We start from the raw sequence: 26,434 nt of genomic DNA, 5'->3' as shown, positions 1-26,434 counted from the left end.
CGCGTTCCGCCCGGGCTGACAGCATTTTAAGCCCGGGCGGAGGAGGACCGGGGAGCAGCTGGGTCAGCGGGAAAGTGTGGCGACACTTGTCTGCGAGCCAGATGCAGCCCTCAAAAGAGCCATATCTGGCTCGCGAGCCATGGGTTCCCGACCCCTGTTCTAGAGTCTCCTTTCCATTGAAAAAGGCTCACCTCCTGTGCATGGAAACCTTTGAGACATTTGAATGTCTCTATCAGATCACTTCTATCTCTCCTTTCCTCTAGGATATACACGTTTAGTCTATCTGCATCTGCTTTAAGATGAAGACCACTGACAGTTTAGTAACCACCCTCTGGACTGACTCCATTATGTTTATATCCTTTTGAAGGTGCAGTCTCCAGAATTTTACACAATATTCCAAGTGAGGTTTCACCAGGGATCTATACAGAGGCAATATCACCTTCCTTTTTCTGCTGACCATTCTTCACCCTTTGAAGTCCATCATCTTTCTGGCTTTTAACCTTTATCCATCTGTTTGGCCACCTTAAGATCATCAGGTACAAAACCCCCAGATCCCACTCTTCCTTTGTGCTTAGAAAAATTTCACCTCTAAAACTGTTACTTTCCTTTGGGTTTTTGCATCCTAAATGCATTTCTCTGCATTTTTTTAGCATTAAATCTTAGCTGTCAGAACTTAGACCATTCCTTGAGCTTTGCTAGAATCCTCCTCATGTTTTCCATACCTTCCTGGCTGTCCACCCTGTTACAGTTTTTGTGGTATCAGCAAAAAGACAAACCTTTCCTGACAATCCTTCCGTTATGTCACTCACAAAAATGTAAAGAACCAGTCTAAGGACTGATCCCTGAGGCACACTGCTAAAACCCCCTCCTCAGAGAATACTCCATTTACAATGGTACATAATTTGAGTGTCAGGCTGAGCCATATAAAAAGTTAGAAGGAGCAGCAGTGGGATTTGAACCCTGGTTTCCCTAGTTCATAGCCCACTTCTCTAACCACTAGGCAACTTCTCCACTCCAGTAGCAGACATACTATTTGATTTTTGGGGGCTGCTGTCAATAGATATATTGGCCTTGGAACAAAACAGAAAACTAAATCAATTTTGCTCAGTTGTACTTGGTGAGCTCAAGATAGCTCAGGACGCTTTCCTGTTCGACCAGGGAGCAAGCCTCATGTACACTTTTCCATCGATACCTTTGATTGCTTGAATGGTGCAGAAACTTCTCCAGCATTATGCTTGCCTGGTCCTCATAACTCCAGTATGTCCCTGACAGATAACATTTTCATATCTAGTTCAACTCTCCAGCAGTCCCCCCATATGTTTAGGGACAGACCTTACTCTGTTGATTCAAGATGGAAGAATGCTTTATCATTCCAGCCTTCCAGCCCTCAACCTAACAGCTTGGATATTGAGTGCTTGATAATTGCTGATCTTGATCTACCCACAGAGAAAATGGTCATACTAGTCTTGCCCACGAAGTCCACTAGGAGAAATTATATTTTCAAATGGAATACGGTATATATTCCAAATAGTACCAACAGAATAATTTGGATCCATTCTCTTGTGAATCAAGGTATTTGCTGAAGTATTTACTCCACCTTTCTGATTCAGGTCTCTCCACATCTTCAGTGCGCATGCAACTCTGTGCCATAGTAGCGTGGCATATGCTCTAGTAGATAGTAAGCCAATCTCTACTTATTCATTAATGTTTAAATTCATGAAAAGATTATGACTAGGGTGGCCAATTCCAGGCTTCAAGATCCACAAACTGGCCTGGTTTTCCAGATATCCATAACAAATATAAATGAAGTAGATTTGCATGTACTGTCTCCATTGTATAGAAATCTATCTCATGCATATTGCTCCATCGTGAGACCGCACCTTGAATACTGTGTACAATTCTGGTTGCCGTATCTCAAAAAAGATATAATTGCGATGGAGAAGGTACAGAGAAGGGCGACCAAAATGATAAGGGGAATGGAACAGCTCCCCTGTGAGGAAAGACTAAAGAGGTTAGGACTTTTCAGCTTGGAGAAGAGACAGCTGAGGGGGAATATGATAGAGGTGTTTAAAATCATGAGAGGTCTAGAAAGGGTAGATGTGAATCGGTTATTTACTCTTTTGGATAATAGAAAGACTAGGGGGCACTCCATGAAGTTAGCATGGGGCACATTTAAAACTAATCGGAGAAAGTTCTTTTTTACTCAACGCACAATTAAACTCTGGAATTTGTTGCCAGAGGATGTGGTTAGTGCAGTTAGTATAGCTGTGTTTAAAAAAGGATTGGATAAGTTCTTGGAGGAGAAGTCCATTACCTGCTATTAATTAAGTTGACTTAGAAAATAGCTACTGCTATTACTAGCAACGGTAATATTGAATAGACTTAGTTTTTGGGTACTTGCCAGGTTCTTATCGCCTGGATTGGCCTCTGTTGGAAACAGGATGCTGGGCTTGATGGACCCTTGGTCTGACCCAGTATGGCATGTTCTTATGAAATCTGGAAAACCAGGTTTGTTTGTGGCTCTCGAGGACTCCTGGACTATGGCATGTCAAATCAGTGCAGAAACCATTGGTTCCATGTGACTTGAACGTTGTCATTTCTCAAATCATGAAGCCTCCTTTTGCACCATTAGTCAGTTTCACTTAAGTTCTTGACATGGAAAGTATTATTATGGTAACCGTTACATCAGCTAGAAGAGTCAGCAAATTCTAAGCTCTTGTTTACTATCCACCTTAACATGTAATTCTTCCACGAGAGGATGGTCCTCTACTCACCCAAAGTTTCTGCTGAAGGTTGTTTCAGCTTTTCATTTCAGTCAGTCCTTCGTATTACCTACCTTCTTTCCAAAATCTTATGTTCATGATTGGGAGAAAATGTGCCTTTCTGAAATTGTCAGTCCTTGAGAAGTTGTTGAGACAGTAATGGGATGCAAATGTTACTCCTGAGGGAATTCTGCGCTACTGCGGAACGCAGAATTTGCGCAGAATTGCCAAATTCTGCACAGAAAATAGCAGAGAGACCCCTGCATGCCGCAAACGGCGTGCGTCACATGGCATACGGTCTGTTCGTGGCAAAGATGAAGGCCCCGTGTACTGCGGGACGCGCTCCATTTGCGGCGAAGTGAAGGCCCGGCATGCCGTTTGCGGCACACGAGGGGCCTTCCCTTTTTGCTGCGAATGGCGCGCTGGACCTTCATCTTTGCATTGAACGGAGCACGTCCTGCGGCATGCCGGTGAGAGAGAGAACGTGTGTCGGGGAGGAGAGAGTGAGAGAGAGCATGGGGGGGGGGGGATGCCAGTGAGAGAGAGAGTGTGTGTGAGAGAGAGGGGAGGGTGACAGAGAGTGGTTGGTAAGAGGGGGGGGGGGGAGGGTGTGAGAGAGAGCATGGGAGGTAAGAGAGGAGGGTGGATGCTTGAGTGTGGGTTTCAGAGAGAGGGAGCCTATATGAGGGGAGGGGGATGCCGGTGAGAGAGAGAATGTGTATGTGAGAGGAGAGGGGGTGTGGGGGGAGGGTGAGAGACAGCTTGGTAAGAGGGGGAGTGGGGGGATGTTTGAGTGTGGATTTCAGAGAGGGAGCCTATATGAGAGGAGGGTGTGAGAGCATGGGAGGTGAGGGAGGGGGGCTGGGGGGATACTTGAGTGTGGGTTTCAGAGAGGGAGCCTATATGAGGAGAGAGGGTGTAGGGGAGGGTGAGAAACAGCTTGGTTGGTAAGAGGGGGGGAGTGGGGGGGATGCTTGTGTGGGTTTCAGAGAGGGAGCCTATATGAGGGGAGGGTGACAGAGAGCAGGAGGGTGTGAGAGAGCATGGGAAGTGAGAGAGGGGGGGGCTGGAGGGATGCTTGAGTGTGGGTTTCAGAGAGAGGGAGTCTATATGAGGATAATTGTGAAGGAGTGTGTATGTGTGTGAGAGATTGGGAGCTCGTGTGTATGAAAAAGGGATTGTGTGAGGGTGCTAGCCTGTGTGAAGGGATTGTGTATTTGTGAGACAGAGCCTGTGTAAAGGGCTGCGTGAGAGAGAGACATAGGTAGCCTGTGTGAGGATGTACGTGTGAAAGAGAAAGGGAGCTTGTGTGGGTGTGTATGCAAGAGAGAGGGCCCTGTATGAGGGGATGTGTGTGAGGGAGCCTTTGAGGGTGTGTGTATGTGGAAGGGACACTTACAATGATTTTCTAGGGAAATTCTGCTCAAAATATTTAAAATTCTGCAACTTTAAGTAATAACTTTTTTCTGTAATAATTTAAAATGTAATAACTTAAAGACTCATGTAAATTGTTATTTTGACCAATATAAAGTTTGCAGAATTTTGCAGAATTTTCAGTTTTTGTGCGCAGAATTCCCCCCAGGAGTAAAATGTGTAAACTGACAACCAAGTTGCAGCTTTGCAAGATGCCTCTGAAAGATATTTCTCACAACTGAACAATGGAAGAGACCATAGCTCTCACTTGATGAGCTTTGATGGAGTCTTTTGTCTGCACACTGCCAAGGTATAGCAGTGTTGAATGCATTCTGCTATCCAGCTGGACAATGTGCACTTGATAACTGGCAGTGCATAGTCTGTTAGCATCATATAACTCAAAGAACTGAGAAGAATTACAATGTGTCTGAGTTTTTTTCTGCTCTTTTGCAGTCTAAGGGATAAATGATTTTCTCCCCTTCATGAACATAAGATTTTGGAGTCCAGATTGCTTATGCAGCAATCGCTCTGTTGCAAGTCTGATTGGGACACCCCAATTATGATGGTAATTCAGCCTGCTTATCGAAGGGAAAAAGCAAGTTTGCTTACTGTAAATTGTATTTTCCATAGATAGGATGAATTAACCATGGAATAGTCGACTACATGGCTAGATTTAGCTCTGATGTAGACTGAGGAGGCTGTGGGAACTCTCACACATGCTCAGAGCTTAAAGCTCTATTAGCATGGAAAGACTAGTCCATTCTGTACCACCGGATGATGTCACCCACATGTAATGGCGAATTCATCCTGCTATCTATGGAAAACACCTTTTACAGTAAGCAGAATTGCTTTATACAGTCAGTACTCTAAGAGGATAACATGTAGGGATATTACCACTATCAAACTGTTGCACATGACACAAGAGTTTTAGATAGGTAAAGGAAAGGTTTGTTCAGTAGGCTCACCTCCAAAATGAATAAACATAAATATGATATAGAAAGAGGGAGAAAATATACTTTACAATTTTATTTGTAATACAATTTTGAACATTTCTTTTGTATACACATTTTCATATCCAAAATTTTACTAAAACTAACAATAGCCCAGGGTCACCACATATACTTGTTCTTTTTCAAGACTATTATACACACCTCATAATACAACCAACAGCCATACACACATTGCACTCGAGTTTTGGAACAATAAATTAAAACATTGACAATATTAGAATCTTATTTCTAAATGTATTTGCTTCCTAATGTGTTCATTTTTTAATACTGAAGAATCCTTTACTTTTAAACAGCCTTATTTATACTCTGTGCTTCAGATTGTACAAGTAAATAAAATGTAGCTATTTTTCTTACCACAGGATAATGAAAAGAGGACTCCTTTACATGCTGCTGCGTATCTGGGAGATGCTGAAATTATTGAACTACTTATATTATCTGGTATGTTCATGTTTATTTCACAAGATTTTAAGTAAAAAAAATAAACACAATAAGCATTTCCATCTAGCACCTAGATGCTAATGCAATAATTTTCCCATAGATAAGCAGCTGAATTAGCCGTGCTATCTGGGTACGTCCTCCGTGCCACTAGGTGGCAGAGCTCTCTAAGAATACCCAAAGTCTTTAGATGAGGTGTTGTCTCCTGCCTGTGCCTACTCGAAGCTCCTCAGTCTGTTTTTTTCCGCGCGACTGATCGCACGCAGAGCTCTACAGTTCTTGTGAGGAAAGGTTGCTGTGAAGAGAAAAACTTCAATTATTTCTTCAAAACTTCAAATTTCATTACAGAATACTTACATCATGCCTCGTCCAGGTTTTAAATTCTGTGACTGTGGCAAAATAATATCTGTAACCGACAGACATCAATTTTGTTACATTTGCCTTGGTCCAAAACATGATCAGGTAAACTGTACTGATTGTGGACGGATGTCCCCCAAGGGCACAGCGCCAGAGAGCAGCGCGGATTACCCAGCTCAGAGAGGAGGCAACGGGCTCGTATGCCCCCTCTGACGCTTCAGCCAGGTCGGCTCCGGGACCGCAGTCAACCCCTAAGACCCATGCCCTTTAGAGGTCTGCTTCTGCTGACCCTCCAGGCCTCAAGCAGAAAAAGAAAACTAAAAATCCTTTGATGCAAGCTGCTGGGGACATGCCGCTGACACAGCCTGCTTCGGACGCGTCGAGACCTTTAGATAGGCCGACTCAGCGGTGCCCGATGCCTCTGGGAAAGATCAACGTACTGACGCATTGGGGCAGCACCGATGCAGCGGAGAAGCACCGGCGCACCAAAACATCTGAAGAGCGTCGACACCTCGAAGCACCTAAGGAAGATCAGTGCAGCAGCGTATCTACACCTCGGCAACCTGTAAAACAATATAAAAAACATACATCAGGTCATAAAAGGCCTAGGAGCCCATCCCCACTCTTAGTGGTGGACTCGGAGGATTCCTTATCTCCACCACAATTATCAGAGGCCTCTTCCCATTCATCTGATGTTTTTTCAGGACTTTCTATAGCATCTCAAGATCGTAGAAGACCCTTATATCACGAACCTCTACATTCCAAACTCCCTTATCCACCTGAGGATATTGGACGTCCACAAGGACCGAACCAGGACATCCTTAAGGCAGCCGTGCCTCAGTCGGGTCAAGGACCGAATATCAGACCCTCCACATCAGTTTCGGCTTCTGATACACTGACACAGATTACCTCTATCTTGTCACAATTTCTAACATCAGTTCAGCAGCAAAATCAACCAACCCCAGATCCACCGACGGAGGTGCCTTCATCACCTATACCTGGGCCAGCACCAAAGATGCTGCCTAGCAGACAATCCCCTCGGCCAGTAGATTCTCCTACTCCATCTTCATCACCAGGGTTGTCAACTGGCTAACTGTCTGACCCACAGGAATTGCCTCCAGAACCAGTATCACCACCGGAGGATCTCACATACTCCCAATCTTTTAGAGAAAGTTGGTCATAGATTGGGAGTAGAAACGAAAAAGATTCCCGACCCTAGACAAGAGATGTTTGATGTATTAAAAATATTTGATACTCTGGCTGAACCTACAGTACTCCCTTCTCATCCAGTGCTGGAATCTCTTTTGGAAAAGATTTGGGATTCTCCAAATTCCACGACTCCAACTTCAAGAAAGACGGATTTGAAGTATAGGATGCGAGATTCCCCTTTTTACACCAATGTGCAGTTACTGCACGCGTCTGTCGTGGTTGAATCAGCCATGCAAAAGGCACGCAAATCTCCCTTACATTCAAATAATCCGTCTGGCAAAAACAACAAAAATCTGGATGACTTTGCACGGAAAGCGTACCAATCGGGAATCCTTAACGCTAAGATACAGAACCATCAATTTTATGTAGCTCAGTATCTTTTTGAATGCCTTCAGTCCTTAAAACCTTTGCTACAACAAAGCTCGGCAGATAATACAATTCCATCTGAATTCCATGATATGGAAGAGGGGCTATGGCATCTGGTACGTTCCATTTGAGGAGTTTGAAACCTCTGCAAAAACAACAGATAATGCTATATTTATTTATTTTATTTATTTTTAATTTTTATATACCGGAATTCCTGTATGCAATACAAATCAATCCGGTTTACAAGTAACAAAAAGGTTGCCCTGGTCTGGGAGGTTAGACCAGGGTTTTTTACATAGAACATTGAACAATAACAATCAACCAATGAACATTATTACAAGGAACAGTGAAATATCAATAATATTTAACAAATAATAAATAACCTGGCTATAGCAGCCAGGAGACTGGCATGGTTACGTGCAAGTGCAATACGTGAAGATGTTCACCATAAGCTGACCAACCTACCTTGTCGCCGCGATAACTTATTCGGGGATTAACTTACAGAAACTGTGGCGAAGTCAAAAGAGCAGAAAGTAGCTGTACTTTCCTTAACTCAACATGATTCTTCATCATCTAAACATCAATTCGGTTCATATAAAAAACCTTACCAGAGACGTCAATATCGGCTTTATACTACCTATAGGCCCCAACCATATCAATCAAACCGCCAACAGCCTTTCCAACAACCAGCTTCTCATCAACGCCCACATGCACCATGTCAACCATGCCAGACTACAGACCCTCAACCCCCTAAAAACCAATAGAGCTTTTTAGAAATGATTCCGCCACCACTACATGCCCAGATAGTAGGTCGACTTTCCCACTTCTTCACACAATGGAGCCAATATCACAACGGATTCCTGGATCCTGAACATAAGAGACGGGTATTCCCTCAATTTTATATTCCCGCCTTGTCTTCTGCATTTGAGTACCAAAAGATCTCAGAGTATTCATTGGGAGATTCTCCTTCAAGAGGTCAGTCACTTACTTCAACAACACTATGTACAGGAAGTACACCCCTCCCAACATCTGAGGGGATTTTATTCAAAATACTTCCTCATTCCCAAGAAATCCGGAGGTCTACGTCCAATTCTGGACCTACACTTCCTCAAACACATTCGGAAAGAAAAACTAAAAATGACTTCTCTCAAATCAATTCTTCCATTCCTGCAACCCATGGATTGGATGTGATCCATAGATTTAAAGGATGCTTATGCTCATATCCCAATGCATCCCAAATCTTGGAATTACCTATGCTTTCAGGTAGGAAAAAGACATTTTCAATACAAAGTCCTTCCCTTCGGTCTCTCATCTGCTTCCAGGGTATTTATGAAATGCCTAGTGGTAGAGGTGGCACACCCCCATCGTCGGGGGATTCAAATATTTCCTTATGTGGACGATTGGCTACTAGTAGCCCCAACTCCATCTTCTCCGAAACAGTTTAATTCAAACAATCAATTGCCTAGACAATCTGGGTCTCCTGATAAATTACGAAAAATCTCATCTTCAACCTACCCAGACCTTGGACTTCATAGGGGCATCCATAAACACCATTCAGGACAAAGCTTTCTTGCCTCAACCCCGGGCCATAGTGCTTATTTTTCTAGCCCAACATCTCATAAATCTTGCGACTACCTCTGCCTGCCAAATCTTGACTGTCCTGGGTCATATGGCAGCATATACATATGTAGTCCCGAACACAAGACTTCACATCTGTCACCTTCAATGGGGTTTAAAACACCAATGGTCTCAATTCCGAAGCCCTTTGTCCACCCAAGTGAGACTAACCAACAGCATGAAAACGGACCTTCAATGGTGGATTCGCCCACCAGCATTGACAGAAGGCTCACCACTAAGGCCTCCTCGGCATCAATTGATTCTTACCACAGATTCCTTCCCCACAGGATGGGGAGCCCATATTGACAACCTACAAACTCAAGGATTGTGGTCGTTCCAGGAACGCACTTACCACATCAATCTCCTGGAACTACGAGCCATCAAATACGCTCTTCGAGCTTTCAGACACAAGCTACGGCAACATGTCGTCGTGATCCATACCGACAACCAAGTGGCAATGTTTTAAGTAAACAAGCAAGGAGGGTCCAGTTCATGGAACCTCTGCAAAGAAATGGTAGAGATCCTGGACTAGTCTCACAGCAGGGGAATCTCCCTACAAGCCACAGATATTCCTGGAATCAACAATTCCAAAGTAGACAAGTTGAGCAGAAATTTTCACCCACACGAATGGGAACTAGACCAACGCGTGGCTGACCGGATATTTCAATTTGGGATCTTCCCCAAATAGATCTTTTTGCAACAGAACGTAACAGAAAGGTTCCCCTCTTATGCTTAGTTTACTCCAGTGTTCACTGTCTGATACAAGACGCATTCCTACTGGATTGGTCTCAACATCAGATCTCTCGCACAATACAGAGGTGCATCGAGGACAAAACGGACCTAATTCTGATTGCGCCAGCATGGCCACGTCAACCATGGTACTCTTACCTACTCCAACTATCGATCTCCAGACCAATTCCTCTGGGGAACGCCCCCACTCTTCTCACCCAGCAAAAGGGTTCACTTCTCCATCCACTCCACACATCCTTGAATCTCACTGCATGGAGATTGAACGGCTCACGTTCCAAAACCTAAACATATCTCCACAACTACAAGATATTTTAGTAGCTTCAAGGAAACTATCCACCCATCTGAACTATCAACATAAGTGGAAACATTATGCCACATGGTGTTCCTCTATGGACATTGATGTACTCACATGCCCACCTGAAAGGCTATTGACTTACCTCCACCTCCAAGATTTGGCCACCGCTTCCTTATGTGTTCATCTCAGCGCGATATCCGGGTATCACACTCCTCTCAATGGAGAATCTATAACATGTCATGCTCTAGTTTCCCGATTTATGAAGGGCATTCTACATTTATGACCTCCAATCAAGAAACCCCCAGTGCCTTGGGATGTTAACCCAGTTTTGGAACAACGTATGCTACCACCCTTTGAACCAATGCACAGCTGCCATCCTAGATACCTTTCCTGGAAAGTAATGTTCTTAATTGCCCGAACTTCCGCATGAAGAATCAGCAAACTTCAGGCACTGGCTCACTGTTCTCCTTACTTGGAATTCTACCATGACAAAGTTACACTATGTACACACCCTAACTTTCTACCTAAGGTAGTTTCCACCTTTCATGTAAACCAAACCATAACACTACCGATCTTTCATTCTAAACCACACGCAAACAACAGCGAGCGGCATCTTCGTTCCTTAGACTGTAAACGTGCTCTTGCATATTATAAACAACACACTCTATCTCCTACAAGACCTTCACAACTCTTCCTCTCATTTAATCTGAACGCGCCAGGTCTTCCTGTATCAAAGAGAACATTATCTTCCTGGCTTACCAACTGCATACATTTCTGTTACCAAAAGCGTTCGGAATCATTATCTGCCACACCCAAAGCACACCAGATTCGTGCCATGGCTGCATCCGTTGCTTATTTTCATGATGTATCTCTCTTAGATATCTGCAAAGCAGCCATATGGTCTTCACTTTACACCTTCGCATCCCACTACTGCTTGGAAAAACAGGCGTGGGATGACACAAAAATGGGGCAGATAATTCTCCAAAAGAACCCTTAATTAGTTCAATCACTTTAGAACTGTCCACATCCTATTCTGTATTGAGCGATAACTGACATACAAAGGACCATATGCCTACTATGCTCAATACTCAGCTGGGGACTCCCAGACAGCATGGCTAATTCAGCTGCTATCTACGGAAAACACCGTTTACGGTAAGCAAACTTGCTTTTCTTGTAAAAAATGTTTAAAGGGAGAAATGCTCATTTTTGTTCTCACAATTTTGGCATATATAGATAATTTAATGACTGAATTGAGAATACATAGTGTCATGTTGATTACTTTTAAAATGGAACAAAAGACATTTTAATATTGATGAATATGGAATTTATTTGCCAATTTGACCTTTTCTGTTTTCCTGTCTTTAAAAAATGCAGGTACACTGCTGCATATTGTTACACAGTAGTTTGAATTTAACTGTTCTCTGAGAGCAAATTTCCAGAATACTTTAAAACAGAGTGCTTCTGAAAAAGTTTAAGCAGGGCCTTAGATGCAAGCAGAGCTCCAGTTTATCAGTGCGTGGATAGGACAATGATGCAGGGAAGAAAGCTTTCGATTCGTTAGGAACTGGGCAACATTCTGGGGGATGGGTAGCCTATTCTGATGGGTTGGGCTTCATGTTAACCAGAGTGGACCCGGCTGCCAGTGCTAACTTTTTAAAAGGAGAGAAAGAGAAGCTTTTAAACTAGATTATAGGGAAAAACAGTCTTGTAGAAGCACATGGTTTGGAGGAAAGTATTTGTCACTTCACCCTCCATTGCATCAGGTGCAAACTTAGGCGGTCACTTACTATGTTATTGCATAATTTTGTTTGCCTGCAGTGCACGTGCAAAAAAATAAAATCGCAAATGAGCATGCAGATAAGCAAATTCCATGGAAATGAAAGTCCCTTTTGTCTTCTTGCGTTAGAATAATATGCGTTTTTGGATGAAATAGTGCAAAAAATAAGTACGTCTTTTCATTTTGGGATAGGGTTTTGTTTGTTTGGTTTTTTTTTTTTTACACAAAATAATGTGAAAACGGGCAATATCACACGTTGTTTTTTCAGTTTCTCCCAGACCTGTCTATAGAGGCCTGCAACAATAAAAAGAAATCTTAAATTACCAGGCCAGGATTCCAGGAGCCTCAGTGTTAGGTGGCTATGTAGTAGTATTGGTACACAGGCAGCTATTCAGCAGCACCAAGTGGGAAGGGAAACAGAGATGCCACATAGAGAAGTCCCTAGCACAGGGGGCAGAGCAGAAACAGGTACTGGTGGGTCAGCAGGGTTAAAGTCTAGTATCACCATGCAGGAGGTGACACTGAGCCCACCACAGGGAGTGCATCTTTCATACCTGCACCACATTACTGGGTCTTCCAGAGAAGGAGGTCATCTCAAGGTACTGATTAAACTCTCAGGCCATAATGAAATTATTTGTAGATCGGAAAGAAGACCTCAGTACTGTCACTGAGAGGTCCAATGCCATATCAGATCTTATGAAACTGTTGAGCTCCCTCCGTTGCATAGCTTCAGGTTCTTTCCAAACAAATGGGGTTATAGGGGACATCTCAGAAGCATCTTTTCGAGGTGCTTGAATCAGATAACTGCAAGCCATACACAGCCACATTCGTACTTAACATTAGATTCTTTACTGAAAGGCAGGAATTGCTAGCACTTAAGAGGGGCTTCTAAAACATGACACAGTTTCCCCTTGTTCTGGGAGTTCTCCTAGGACAAGCAGGATGGTAGTCCTCACATATGGGTGACATCATCTGATGGAACCCGGCATGGAAAACTATTGTCAAAAGTTTCTAGAAATTTTGGCTAGCAGACTGAGCATGCCCAGCCTGCTACTGTCCACTTGAGGGTCCCCCTTCAGTCTCTTCTTTTCCACGGTGCAGTTGCTTTGTGGTCCATGGGGCTCCAACTTTTTCAAATTGTTTCCTCGATCTGTCGAGTTGTGTTCCAGATCCTTGTCTGGTCCCCCTTCGCGGGGTACGCCACTGGGGTACGCCGGATGTGGACCTGTTCATCTCCCCTCTCAATCACAAGATGAGCAGATTCTGCTCCCTAGTAGCAGGGAACTACCATCCGGCCTGCGATGCCTTCTCCCTTCAGTGGGGGCAGGGTCTCCTGTATGCGTAACTACTTTTCCCGCTCATCTCGAAGACTCTGTCAATGCTTCAGGAGGACAGGGGACCATGATTCTCGTGGCACCCTTCTGGCCTTGGCAGGTATGGTTCCCACTTCTCCAGGACCTATTGGTGCGTGCGCCCATCCCACTAGGGAGGGTTCCTGACCTCATATCGCAGAACCAGGGCACTCTGTGCCACCCAAACCTCCGGGCACTGGCCCTCATGGCTTGGATGTTGAGCGCATAATCCTCCAGCCCTTACAGCTCTCGGATGGTGTTTCCCGGGTCCTGATCGAATTCCGGAAACCTTTGACCAGGAAGTCCTACAGCTCAAAATGGAAACACTTGTCCATCTGGTGCGGAGGGCATGGTGCCCTCTCCCCAGGCTGCTGGAATACCTGTGGCACTTGTCCGAGTTGGGACTCCAGACCAGTTCTGTCACAGTGCACCTCAGCGTGGTCAGCACATACTACCAAGGGGTCGCTGGTACGCCTGTTTCGGTCCAGTCCCTCATTGGCCATTTCATGCGGGACCATGATTCTCGTGGCACCCTTCTGGCCTTGGCAGGTATAGTTCCCACCGCAAACACCTTCTGAAAATCCAAATACACCACCTTTATTCACATGTTCACCTTTGTCCACATGTTTATTCTTCACTTCCAAAAAAATGTAGGAGATTTGTGAGGCGAAAAGATCGAGGGGTTCTTCCTTGTTCAGTTCAGATCCTACTCATTTTGAAATTTTTACAGGATGGTTGGAATAAAGTCTGACCATAATTCATTAAAGGTACAGGTAGCAGCCCGAGCCATGGCATAGTTGGTGGCTCGTCTGCGATCTGTCCCCATGGGGAGATCTGCTAAGCTGCGACGTGGATGTCTCTCCATTTCACCACAGTTTAGCCTGGGATGGCCAAGACAACAGTAGGTTTGGCCAGTCTGTCCTGCAGAATTTGTTTGTGTTTCAGGGTTTATGTGAATGGTGAACCCTTGTCGGCTCATCCAGATGTGGCCCGTTTCTTGAAAGGAGTGAAACATCTTCATCCTCCCTTGTGGTTTCCGGTGCCCTTGTGGAGTCTCAATCCAGTTTTGGATTTCTTAGTGGGCCCTAAGTTTTGACCGATGCGTAGCCTTTCTTTGCGGTTACTGACTTTGAAAATAGTGTTCCTTGTGGCGACTTGTTCTGCGCGTAGAATATCCGAGCTGCAGGCCTTGTCTTGCCATGAGCTGTTCCTTTGAGTGATTCCAGGAGCGATACAGCTACGTACTGTTCCTTCCTTTTTTGCCAAAAGTGGTCTTGGATTTGCACTTGAATCAGTCCATTTCTTCGCTGTGTCTGGATAGAGAGAGAGTTGTGGAGGAATATTGCCTGTTGCAATCCTTGGATGTTAAGAGACATATTGTGTGGTATCTGGAATTTGTAAACCTCTCAGGAAGACTGATCTCCTGTTTGTCCTCCACAATGGAGGCAAACAAGGCGAGCCGGGTTCGCGGGCTACAATAGCTGACTAAAGTAATGTGGTAGTCACGGCTGCGTATGTGGATGCTGAGCAGCCATTGTTTAGACAGATTAGGACTCATTCTCTATGGCTCAGGCAGTGTCATGGGCAGAGCTTAGATTATCTCCTGTAGACATTTGCCGAGCTGCGACGTGATCCTCCTTACTCACCTTTTCCAAGTATTTTCGTCTGGATGTGCAGGCCTGGGAGGACGCAGCCTTTGCACATGTGGTTTTGATTAAACTGCGGGCAGCCTCCTGACCTATTCAAGAGTAGCTTGGGTACATCCCACTGGTTCTGGATTCATTTGTTTAGATGTTAAGAAATGAGAAATTACTACTTACCAGATAATTTCCTTTTCTTTAGGATAGACAAGATGAATCCAGCTTCCTGCCCTTGGCTGCTGAATAATTGTGCTATGGTCCTCCTGCATGGCTACATGGTCCAGGGTTTACTGGTAAGTTTTAATCTAATCCCCAGACCATTGTTAATACATTTTGTCTGAGCTCATTTTTTCCTGGCGACGGAGTACTCGAATGGCTATCTGGTGTTAATCTAGTTTTTGTTAGCCTGTCCACAGTTGGCTTTTGCAGAGAATACTGGTGGGTTGACTGTGATGTCAGCTCCATCTCCATCTGTTGGTAGAAGTGCGTAACCCACTGGTTCTGGATTCATCTGGCCTAAACAAAATGAAATTATCAGGTAAGTAGTAATTCTCAATCTCTCTGATGTGTCTCAAGTTATTTTGGATTCCATTAGGAAGCCCTGTGGAAATTAAAATGGAAGAGATTTGCTTTGTGATGTGAGCAGAGGACCCTAGACCCTTTCTCCCACTCCACACAAAATCTGCTTAAGTGCCTTCTATATTTGTCCAAGTCTGGTCTCAAGACCAACTCAGTAAGAATTCACTTTATTGCAGTTGACGTTTACCACCAGCATATAGAAACTCTGTACAGCTTCAGCTTGTCCAGTGTATGTGGGACTTACTTCATTAGGCCTCCCATCAGACATCCAGCAGTGTCTTGGGACTTCAGTGTGGTTTTGTCCCAGCTGATGAAAACTCCTTTTAAGCCACTGCACTTCTTTGACCTGAAGTACCAGACCTGGAAGGTTGTATTTTTGGTGGACATCCACAGCAAGCAGGGTTGTGAGTGTCGGGCACTAGTAATTTATGTACCCTATACCAAGTTGCCTAAGGTGGTGTCTGAGTGTCATTTTAACCAGTCTATTGTCTTTGCAGCATTTTTTCCCAGGCCACATGTCCACCAAGGTGAGCAAGCACTGCACAGTTTGGACTACAAGAGAGCCTTGGCCTTCTACCTGAAGCAGACTGAAGCCCATTGAAAGTCCACCCAGCTTTTATTTGTTTTGACATCAACAAATTGGTGGTTACTTATGCCAAACAGATTTTATTCAGTTAGATAATAGATTGCATTTCCTTCTATTATGCTCAAGCGGGCCTGAATCTGGTGGGCCATATCAAGATTGACACTGTTGGAGCCATGGCATTGTTGGTGGCTCACCTACGATCTGCCCAATGGAGGAGATCTGTTAAGCTGCGACATGGATTTCTCTCCACACATTGGCATCTCACCACTGTTTAGCCAGGGATGGCTGAGACAACAGTAGGTTTGTCCAGTCTGTCCTGCAGAATTTGTTTGAGGTATAGAACACAACTCCACTCCTTCCTAGGGCCCATTGTATTTGTTCCAGGCTGCCCTCATAAATAAGATAAAATGTAAAAAAATAAAAAATACTTAATAAGATGGAGTGTCTTCAGGTCGGAGAAGACTGAGCCATTGGCATTAGAGGCATCAGTATGTTGTGCCTGTTGAAAAAAAAGTGAAAACTATTTCCATTTGGGGCAATCTGTAGCTAAGGATTCCCCACTTGTGAGGACTGTCCTCAGAAAAATTAGAGTTGCTTATCTATGACCATATTCTCTGAGGATGGCAGGATATCAGTTTTCACGAAACCCACCCACCTCCCCTTAAGTTGGCTTCCTTTAAATATGATAACATACAAGACTGAAGGAGACCCTGCATAGTCACATGGTGTGTTGGCATGCTGGGCATGCCCATTGAAAGTTCTAGAAACTTGTTTTTTTTTATTTCAATAATTTCTATTTAGTATACAACAAAGAAGTGGTAAGTATAGAAACAGTCTTCAGGTGTCCGCAGAAACATAATGATATAGAGGAGATCAAATTTTCTTCATACAAACTAATTAGTTCATTTTTTTCAGCTGTGACCAGAAACCTTTTGACATAAACATTTCGGGCCAAGCTCCATTGAATGATTTCCTCCACTTGTGAGGACTGATATCCTGCTGTACATGGAGAACACTTGTTACAAATGAGCGATTTTGCTAGTCAGTTGATTATAGTGTTTGGATTTTCAGAAAGTCCCCCATGCATGAGACCTCAAGAAATTAAAAAACTCATGGGATAAGAGGCAGTATCCTATTATGGACCTGTGACAGGGTCTGCTTTCCAAATGGAGAAAGGTCATTAATGGAGTACCACAGGGATCTGTACTGGAACATGTGCTGTTTTAACATGTTCATAAATGATCTGGAAATACGAATAAGTGATTTTATCAAATTTGCAGATAAGACAGCATTATTCAATGTTGTATAAACTGCAGTGGATTGTGTGGATTTGCAGAAGGAACTTGTGAGGCTAGGAGATTGGGTATCTGAATGGCAGATGGAATTAAAAGTGGAAAACTGCAAAGCGATGCATATAGTACTCTTGGGGGAATTCTAGGCAAAAAAAGTCTCCTATTTTATTTTTTATTTTTTTCATAATACAATATTACGAGACTTAAAAGGGACCTCACATAGATGTGTGGTTAGTGGCATGCTGGGCATACTCAGTGTGCCAAAGTTTCTAGAAACTGACAAAAGTTTTCCGTGCCGGGCTCCATTTGTTGATGTCACCCACATGTGAGGACTAACAACCTGCTGTCCTATAACATTTGTTACAGGTAAGCAGCTCTGCTTTCTTGCAGGTCTACTCTTTGATGGGCATGTCAAGGCTCACATTAAGTCTGTGGAGACTTTCGAAGAGATATGCAAGGCTGGAATGTGGAGCTTTGTTCACAGATCCACCAGTCACTATTTATCATATTTATGAGAGACTTGATCAATTAAAATATCTAGGCAATGTACAAAACCGGTAACAATTGAAACAGTCCATTTAAAATTACTACATCCAGTATTATAAAACCGCTGGTGGTCGGGATTCTAGGTTTGGATTGTCTGTTCCAAGGCCTGTTTGTGGAGTAGAGATCAACTCTTATACTACTGTGAGCCATTTCTATTGGTTTCTAGATTTTGTGTTCTATATTCTGTGGTTTAAAAAAGCAAAATGAAGTGATAAGATTTCTTCTCACAAAAATATAGTTTACTTTTGAGTGTTGCTCCTATTTCCCCCTTTTAAATTGAAGACTACCCTTAGCTAAGTAGTCCTGTGTGTGTAGATGGTTATTCTTGTTTTCTATTAAAGAAAAGATAATTGCTTACCTAATTGATCTTTAATAGCAGCAGTACAAAGATCCACACAATGTTCCTGCCTCTGTATTCAAGAGTTATTATTACTACTGCATTTTTCAAATTGTAAAGTAAGCTCATTTATTCAATACACTGGAGAGTAGGACATATTGCAGTGCGTAGGAAATTGGCACGTGATCAGAAGCTTTTATTGAATAGGTTTAGAAGAATTCTGTATGCCTGCACAAGATGGAGTTATATGACCCATCTGTGCATTGTCCTGCTATTCAAATGCAGTAGGAAGGTAAGGCACTGTATGCCCCAAAGAAAGTGGAACCTAGCTATCCATGCCTGGCAAGCTGCCTATTAATTACCATGCTCCGGGGCACATGCTGTAACTAGGAAGAAGTGGCATGCATGACAATACGTGCTCTCAGAAAGGAGCTCCTACATGTTTGAGCAGTTGCCGATGTCTCTTATTACTGAGAGCAGAGCCTGGATCTCAGTATCAGGCAGTGGTGACTTTTCTGTGGCACACCTGATCAGGCGTGAAGGCACACTGGTTGAGGAACACCATTTTAAAACAAGAGTGAAATTGGAGTTCAGGGGACTGGCTTTGGACATCAAACAGACAATTTTAGTTTATTGTAATTGCTTGTATGTTTGTTTACTGTATGGATTATATATTTATTTTTTTTGTTATAAATTTAAAAAAATGATTCATCTTAGGCTAGAGGGGAAGTAGGTGTGGACTAAGTTGCAAAAAGGAACTCATTGAGAGAAAACAAAAATATAAAAGGGAAGCCTGTTAATGAGGATGTGACTATTAAAGCTATTTGCTGCTTGGAAAATCCTGTTTATAAAAATAACTTTATCACCAAATCTAGGGAAAAACTTAAGACCTTATGTATAAAATGTTGAAATCTCAGAACATAACTTACTTTATTGCTTCATTTGGGGGGGGGGGGGGGGAGCTGGGTTCAGTTGTTTTGTTCCTTTTTGCTTCCAGCACCGTTGGACCTGACCTGATAAAGTGCTATGAACATTCATTTGCTATTAGGGGACATTCCTTGTTATGTGGAATTGCTAGAGTTTTATATTATGTGTTCATATAGGTACAAACATCTTATTCTGAAAAGCAGGCAATTATGAATACTTGCCTGCTTTTCAGAATAAGATGTTTGTACTTGGGCAGACTAGATAGGTCATATGGTCTTTTTCTGATATTTCATTTCTATTTTTCTCCAAGGACAAGAAGGATGGCAGTCCTCATAAGTGGGTGATGACATTGGATGAGCCCAGCATTGACCTTTTATCTCAAAATTTATACAACTTTGAGCATGCCATGCATCCATGTGGGGACCTTTGGTCTCATCTTTTCAACAGAGCTCTACTGGTTGTGGATCTTTGCTCTTTTTCTCTCTCTGGATTCTTAGATTTAATCTCTGGGCAGGAATTCCTTCATCACAGGGTCCTGTAGTCTTATTCTTCCCTTTTAGCAATCCTTAGGTAGATTTTTCAGTTGGATCTTTGTTTGCTTTTTGGGCTCTTTTGTGTTGCTCTAGAACCAGTATACTGAGGGACATCAATTGTATGTCATTGAGTCTTTTGATTTTGCTGTTGGTTTTACATCAGTATCCCAAATAGATAAGTGTTACAAGCAGCTTCAAGAGATACCTCCTGTGTGACAGGGTCATGTCTATCACAGATCCTCATGATAGGTGGTCCTGTGCCTGGAGTCTAGTCACAACTTCGAGAAGTCTCGTCCTAGGGGGGCAAAGGTTCTGATTTGATCTCATGGAAAAGCACTTCAGGAACCGTAAAACCAATCCATCAGAATCTTCATTGACATCAGCAGACCCAGAAGCCACACTGGATGCTGGTAGTTCATTGTAACTAAGAGGACATTGAACCCCCGATAGCATCGAGCACTGGGAAGTATTGGAGAGAAAGACAATCTGTGTCTTTCTTCTCCCTGAAAAAAGCAAATGATTCAGCCTCTTTCGCTTTGGCAATGAGGAATTCTGGTTGCTGAGGGTTGAGCAAAGACCAAGAAGCATTTCGTTGCTGAGAGTTGAGCAAAGACCAAGAAGCATTGCCATCTATCTTCATTGATGCACAGTGCTGGGGGGGGGGGGGGCGCATTCCATTCCCGAAGCATTCCCGTGGAGAAGAGATCTGCTTGATGCATTTACAGGAATCGCAACAGTTTCCAGGGGTCCTGGTATCTGCTGTTGATACCTCAGGTTTCCCATGAGAATGTGACCATATCTTTTGCCTGTCATCCTGTGTTGATATCGCAATCTTTGAAGAGGAGCTGACTAGAAAGATCTAGCAGGCCTTGGACAAGGCAATGCAAAGCACTGGTGCCACCAGCATTGAGAGCATCAGTGCTGATGCAGACTGAGGTCCAGCCAGTGCTGGAATCCCAGCGGCTGCCTGGAAGTTCAGTATCGATGTTGATTCTTGGAGGAGAATTGACATTGGTGTCTGCTGCACCAATGGTGATCTCCAGCCTATGAGGGGTGGGGAGTAGCTTTCCCGAGATGCAGGAGAATTTTGGAATCCAGGCCCCAACAGGCAAGTACTTTCCCCTCTGAGCCCTTGTCTGCTGGCCAGGTGAGATCTGGGTTCTCATCACTTGGAGCTCGGATTTGGAGTATTCTTGAGATATGGCTACAGGTCTGGGGATTTCTCTGAAGGGGAAGAATTGACAGGTCTCCCCTCTGACCCCTTTCTCTACAGAAGAGAGAAAAGTGTCTTTCTGAGTACCTCCCTTTGCTGGACTCATCCACAGAATGGTTGAGGCCATGCTATTTACTATGAAAAAGGAGGATAAATCCAGGAACAGGATGCTTGGTACTATACAGTTTATGGAATCTCCTTAGGAGATTGTGGAAGTCCCAGTGCACAAGATCCTTCAGAAGGTATAGATAAGAATGTGGGGAAAAGCCCTTCTCTGTGGCTCTTGTGACTAAGAAAGCATATGTGATTTATATTGTCTAGGAAGCTTCTGGATTTGAAGAGAGACAGCATTTTTCTGGGTTCCAGAACCTTGGATGTTCTTGGAAGGAAAGGTTTTTTTTTTTTTGTTTTTTTTTTCCCCAGGCAGCTATACTTAATGCCTACATAGACTCTTATTGGCTCTATTTTTACCTGGACACTGGTGTCTCCAGGGCACCATCGGTGAACTTGGCATCTAGTGCACACTCTGTATGGTGTGGAGACATGAGATGCTGATGTTGATTCTGTCTGTTAAATCTCTGGTGTTGAAGAAACTGGCAAGAACACTCTGGTGTGGGCAACAGAAACTTTGGGGTGGAGCCCAACCAGATCAATATGAAATGCCTTGGAACCTAATCTTTCTTTGGAGCCAAGTATATCTGATCTGTTCCAGCAAGTGAAGAGAGGCCTATTGTTTTTGAAGAGGATGTCTTTCTTCCAGCTCCAGCCCAGAGAGCACAACAACCAGTGGACCAGCTCATTTTGTTGGTGAAAAATGTCTTTCCCTCCTTAATTACTGAAGACAGGAGAGATGCCTGAAGCCTCTTCTCTCTAAAATGGGAGATATTTTTTCCACAAACTGGAGCTCCACTAATGTATAGCCACTGCAGGAGTTGCCAGCCATAGATGTTGGTCTCCCTGCACCTGACAAGCCTCTTTAGTTGGGGAATCCCACCCTGAGCTGGAGGATGAGGAGGGTGCTACAGTTAGATCAGCTTCCCTCCTGGGCATGTCCTCTCCTATGCATCAGAGGCCTTTCCTCAATCACCATCTTCATCATCAGTCATGTATCAGTGATGGATTTCCATCAGACACTTTCTCTGAGGACAAGCAGGATGGTAGTCCCCACACGTGGGTGACATCAGATGGTGCCCAGCATGGAAAACTTGTCAATTTCTAGAACTTTGACTTAGCCTCTTTGAGCATGCTCAGCATGCATTATATCATGTGTCCATGTGGGATCTCCTTCAGTCTCTTCTTTTCTGTGGAGCCTGCTGCTTTGCGGTTGAGTGAGCCTTATTCTTTTTGGGTGTACTTGGTCTGTGTTGGAAAAACTTTTCACGTGGTTTTCTTCCTTTTTTTTTTTCCTCTGCCTCCTTCAATCAACATCGGGTCCCTCTTGAGTTTCCCTCTAACTCCCTAGATAGGGTTTTTGACGGGCTGGCGGCGTGGTCAGTGCTTGCTGGCCATTGACATCTGTCACCATTGATTTTGACATTGCATTCCTTTTCTTTTGTCCCGTCATGTCCACCTCCAGTTTTAAGCGATGCCTCCGGTGCACAATGATTATGTCTATCATGGACCCGCATGATAGATGTGTCCTCTGCCTGGGGGCATCGCATGATGTCCGGGATTGCTGCAAGTGCTCTCAGATGACCCCGAAGGGACGCAAAGTCCGACTTAATAAGATGGAGTGTCTTCAGGTCGGAGAAGACAGCAATTGGCATTAGAGGCATCGGTATGGAGGGACAACAGAGCTGCACCGATGGACTCTGGGCCATTGACATCAGTGGGGCAGTCGTTCTATCGATGACGTCCGCTGATAGAGGCACCAGAGACTGGCCATTGTCAAGCTCCTCTAGGCCAAGGATATTGGGCTCTCGTCATTGGCCTTAGCACTGGGAAGACCCATGCTTAGCATCAAGGGAAGCCGAAGAAGTATTGACATCGGTCCCCATTGATGGTCTCCTCTCAGATTTATCTCCTCCAGAGGGAGCCAAGGAAGTCTCCCACCTGAGGACCTCTCCTTCGCAGGTTTTGTTAGATTGATGGTCGAGGCCATCCCCTTTCAGTTATTACCTAAAGAGTATACCAGGTACATAATGCTCAATATCCTTCAGTTTGTGGAGTCTCCTATGAAAATCGTGGCAGTCTCAGTGCACGAGATCCTTAAGGAGATGCTGTTGAGGATTAGGAACACCCACTCTCAGTGCCTCCCCGTGAACAAGAAGGTGGACACAGTCTATCATATCTTGAAGGCTCCCAGGTTCGACAAGTGGTGGTCGAGTCTGCTCTCAAGTGAGCCAAGCGTTCTAAGACTTGTTCCTCAGTGCCCCTGGGGAAGGATCATAGAGTGATGGAAGCTCATGGGAGGAAGGTTTTCCAGGGAGTATGCTTATTGCCCGCAGACCCTCCTACCAGCTCTACATGAGCCAGTAATCGTGGGACATCTGGAAGCAGGTGCAGGAGGTGGCCGAGCAGTTGCAGCAGCAGGACACACTCCTCTTGCTGGTGCTACCAGATCCCAAAACGTGTTCGGAAGACAATTTGGCAGGTCATCCAATACGTTCACAATTGGGGTCCCGTGACGGACAATGGAAAGAACCCATGAGTCTGATGTTATCTGGGCCCCTGGTTCGCAAAGAACCGCAGCCTTCCCCTGACCAGCAGATCCAGCGCCCTCAGGTTCAGGTAACTGGGCTATGCTTCCTTACGATCCAGTCAAAACCCCATCCCTGGAGCTGACGGAGGCACCGGCTGGGGCTTTAGAGCTCTTTGCTACCTGGGATGACCACGAGAACTCTGGTATTGCTGACAGAAGCGAGACGGCAGAGGATAATACTTTATTTGAAAAAAGAAAGAGGACTTCTGCCCTGATCTCGCCGATCTCCTGGATGAGGAGCACAGGTCAGGAGGGCTAGTGGAGAGTTGCTGAAGGGTCTCAATCTTTAATTCAGACCCGTCTGTTTGCACATCTTTGATAGGAGGTGGAATCGCTCCTTCAGCAGTAAAGCTAGTTTCTTCCTGGGGGTGTAGCCAGGGGTTTTATTTCCATTACTTCCTCATCTCCAAGAAAATCAGGGACTGAGATCTATCCTGGATTTATGAAGTGAACAGACTACTAACTGAAGAGAAATTAAAAATGAACTCCCTCCGCATGATTCTCCCATTAATTCAACCTGAGGATTGGATGTGCATCTTGAACCTCAAGCATTCCTTTGCTCATATCTTAATTGATTGATTTTACTGTAGATATCTCAGATTTTAGTGGAGGGGTTCATTTCTAGTACAAGGTTCTTCCCTTTCACCTGTCTGCAGCCCTGAGAATGTTCACCAAGTGCCTGGCTGTGAGTGGTAGCAGTATACCTGTGTTTGCTGGAAATTTGTGTCTTCCCTTTACCTAGATAATTAATTGGCGATGGGGTTCTCCCAGTCTAGGGTTCTGGAGACCCCCGAAGAAAACCTTTTAACTCTTTCAATCCCTAGGATTGCTGGTTAACTTTGCCAAGTCAAGCCTCATCTCTGTCCAAAGGATTCATTTCTTGGGCGCATGGATAGCTTTGGTCAGGAGCAATTATTCCTCTCTGATGAAACTGTTGTGCTAAGGAGCCTGGTGAAGACCCTCCTGCAATAGATTTGGACTCTATATAAGTTAGTTTTGGTCAGCCAGGGCCACATGGCTGTGAAAATGCATGTCACTCCAATGACTCCGCTGAACATGAGTTCTTCAGTGGTGCCTTTGATGTCAGTGGAACCTACTCTGGCAATCATTTTATGGCATCTCAGTGATTGGGATGAAAGGGATGTGATCTTTGACAGAGGGGTAATGGTGGTGGGGCCGCTTGGCAATAGTGATCATAATATGATCAAATTTGATTTAATGACTGGAAGGGGACAGTAAGCAAATCCACGGCTCTCGTGCTAAACTTTCAAAAGGGAAACTTTGATAAAATGAGAAAAATAGTTAGAAAAAAACTGAAAGGAGCAGCTACAAAAGTAAAAAGTGTGCAAGAGGCGTGGTCATTGTTAAAAAAAAATACCATCCTAGAAGCAAAATCCAGATGTATTCCACACATTAAGAAAGGTGGAAAGAAGGCAAAACGATTACCGGCATGGTTAAAAGGGGAGGAGAAAGAAGCTATTTTAGCCAAAAGATCTTCATTCAAAAATTGGAAGAAGGATCCAACAGAAGAAAATAGGATAATGCATAAATGTTGGCAAGTCAAATGTAAGACATTGATAAGACAGGCTAAGAGAGAATTTGAAAAGAAGTTGGCCGTAGAGGCAGAAACTCACAGTACAAACTTTTAAAAATATATCCGAAGCAGAAAGCCTGTGAGGGAGTCAGGTGGACCGTTAGATGATCGAGGGGTTAAAGGGGCACTTAGAGAAGATAAGGCCATTGCGGAAAGATTAAATGATTTCTTTTCTTCGGTGTTTACTGAAGAGGATGTCTGGGAGGTACCCGTACTGGAGAAGGTTTTCATGGGCAATGATTCAGATGGACTGAATCAAATCACAGTGAACCTAGAAGATGTGGTAGGCCTGATTGACAAACTGAAGAGTAGTAAATCACCTGGAACGGATGGTATACACCCCAGAGTTCTGAAGGAACTAAAAAATGAAATTTCAGACCTATTAGTAAAAATTTGTAACCTATCATTAAAATCATCCATTGTACCTGGAGACTGGAGGATAGCTAATGTAACCCCCATATTTAAAAAGGGCTCCAGGGGCGATCCGGGAAACTACAGACCAGTTAGCCTGACTTCAGTGCCAGGAAAAATAGTGGAAAGTATTCTAAACATCAAAATCACAGAACATATAGAAAGACATGGTTTAATGGAACAAAGTCAGCATGGCTTTACCCAAGGCAAGTCTTGCCTCACAAATCTGCTTCACTTTTTTGAAGGAGTTAATAAACATGTGGATAAAGGTGAAACTGTAGATGTAGTGTACTTGGATTTTCAGAAGGCATTTGACAAAGTTCCTTATGAGAGGCTTCTAGGAAAAATAAAAAGTCATGGGATAGGTGGCGATGTCCTTTCGTGGATTACAAACTGGCTAAAAGACAGGAAACAGAGAGTAGGATTAAATGGACAATTTTCTCAGTGGAAGGGTGTGGGCAGTGGAGTGCCTCAGAGATCTGTATTGGGACCCTTACTTTTCAATATATTTATAAATAATCTGGAAAGAAATACGACAAGTGAGGTAATCAGATTTGCAGATGATACAAAATTGTTCAGAGTAGTTAAATCACAAGCAGATTGTGATAAATTGCAGGAAGACCTTGTGAAGCTGGAAAATTAGGCGTCAAAATGGCAGATGAAATTTAATGTGTACAAGTGCAAGGTGATGCATATAGGGAAAAATAACCCATGCTATAGTTACACAATGTT

At 43.8% G+C, this 26,434-nt stretch overlaps 1 protein-coding gene across 4 annotated transcripts in view; it reads left to right on the top strand.

Moving 5' to 3' along the window:
• ANKRD28 (ankyrin repeat domain 28) overlaps positions 1-26,434 on the top strand; it is an 805,300-nt gene that overhangs the window by 184,912 nt on the left and 593,954 nt on the right. For all 4 annotated transcript variants that reach the window (XM_029589217.1, XM_029589218.1, XM_029589216.1 and 1 more), the window contains exon 3: positions 5,545-5,623. In XM_029589217.1, the coding sequence (XP_029445077.1) occupies positions 5,545-5,623 (79 nt within the window). The remainder of the gene's footprint in view (positions 1-5,544; positions 5,624-26,434) is intronic.

This window comes from Rhinatrema bivittatum, chromosome 2 (assembly GCF_901001135.1).
Source record: "Rhinatrema bivittatum chromosome 2, aRhiBiv1.1, whole genome shotgun sequence".
NCBI classification, from domain to species: Eukaryota; Metazoa; Chordata; class Amphibia; order Gymnophiona; family Rhinatrematidae; genus Rhinatrema; species Rhinatrema bivittatum.
Note: the sequence above shows the minus strand (reverse complement) of the source record. Positions and strands in the feature narration are given on the sequence as shown.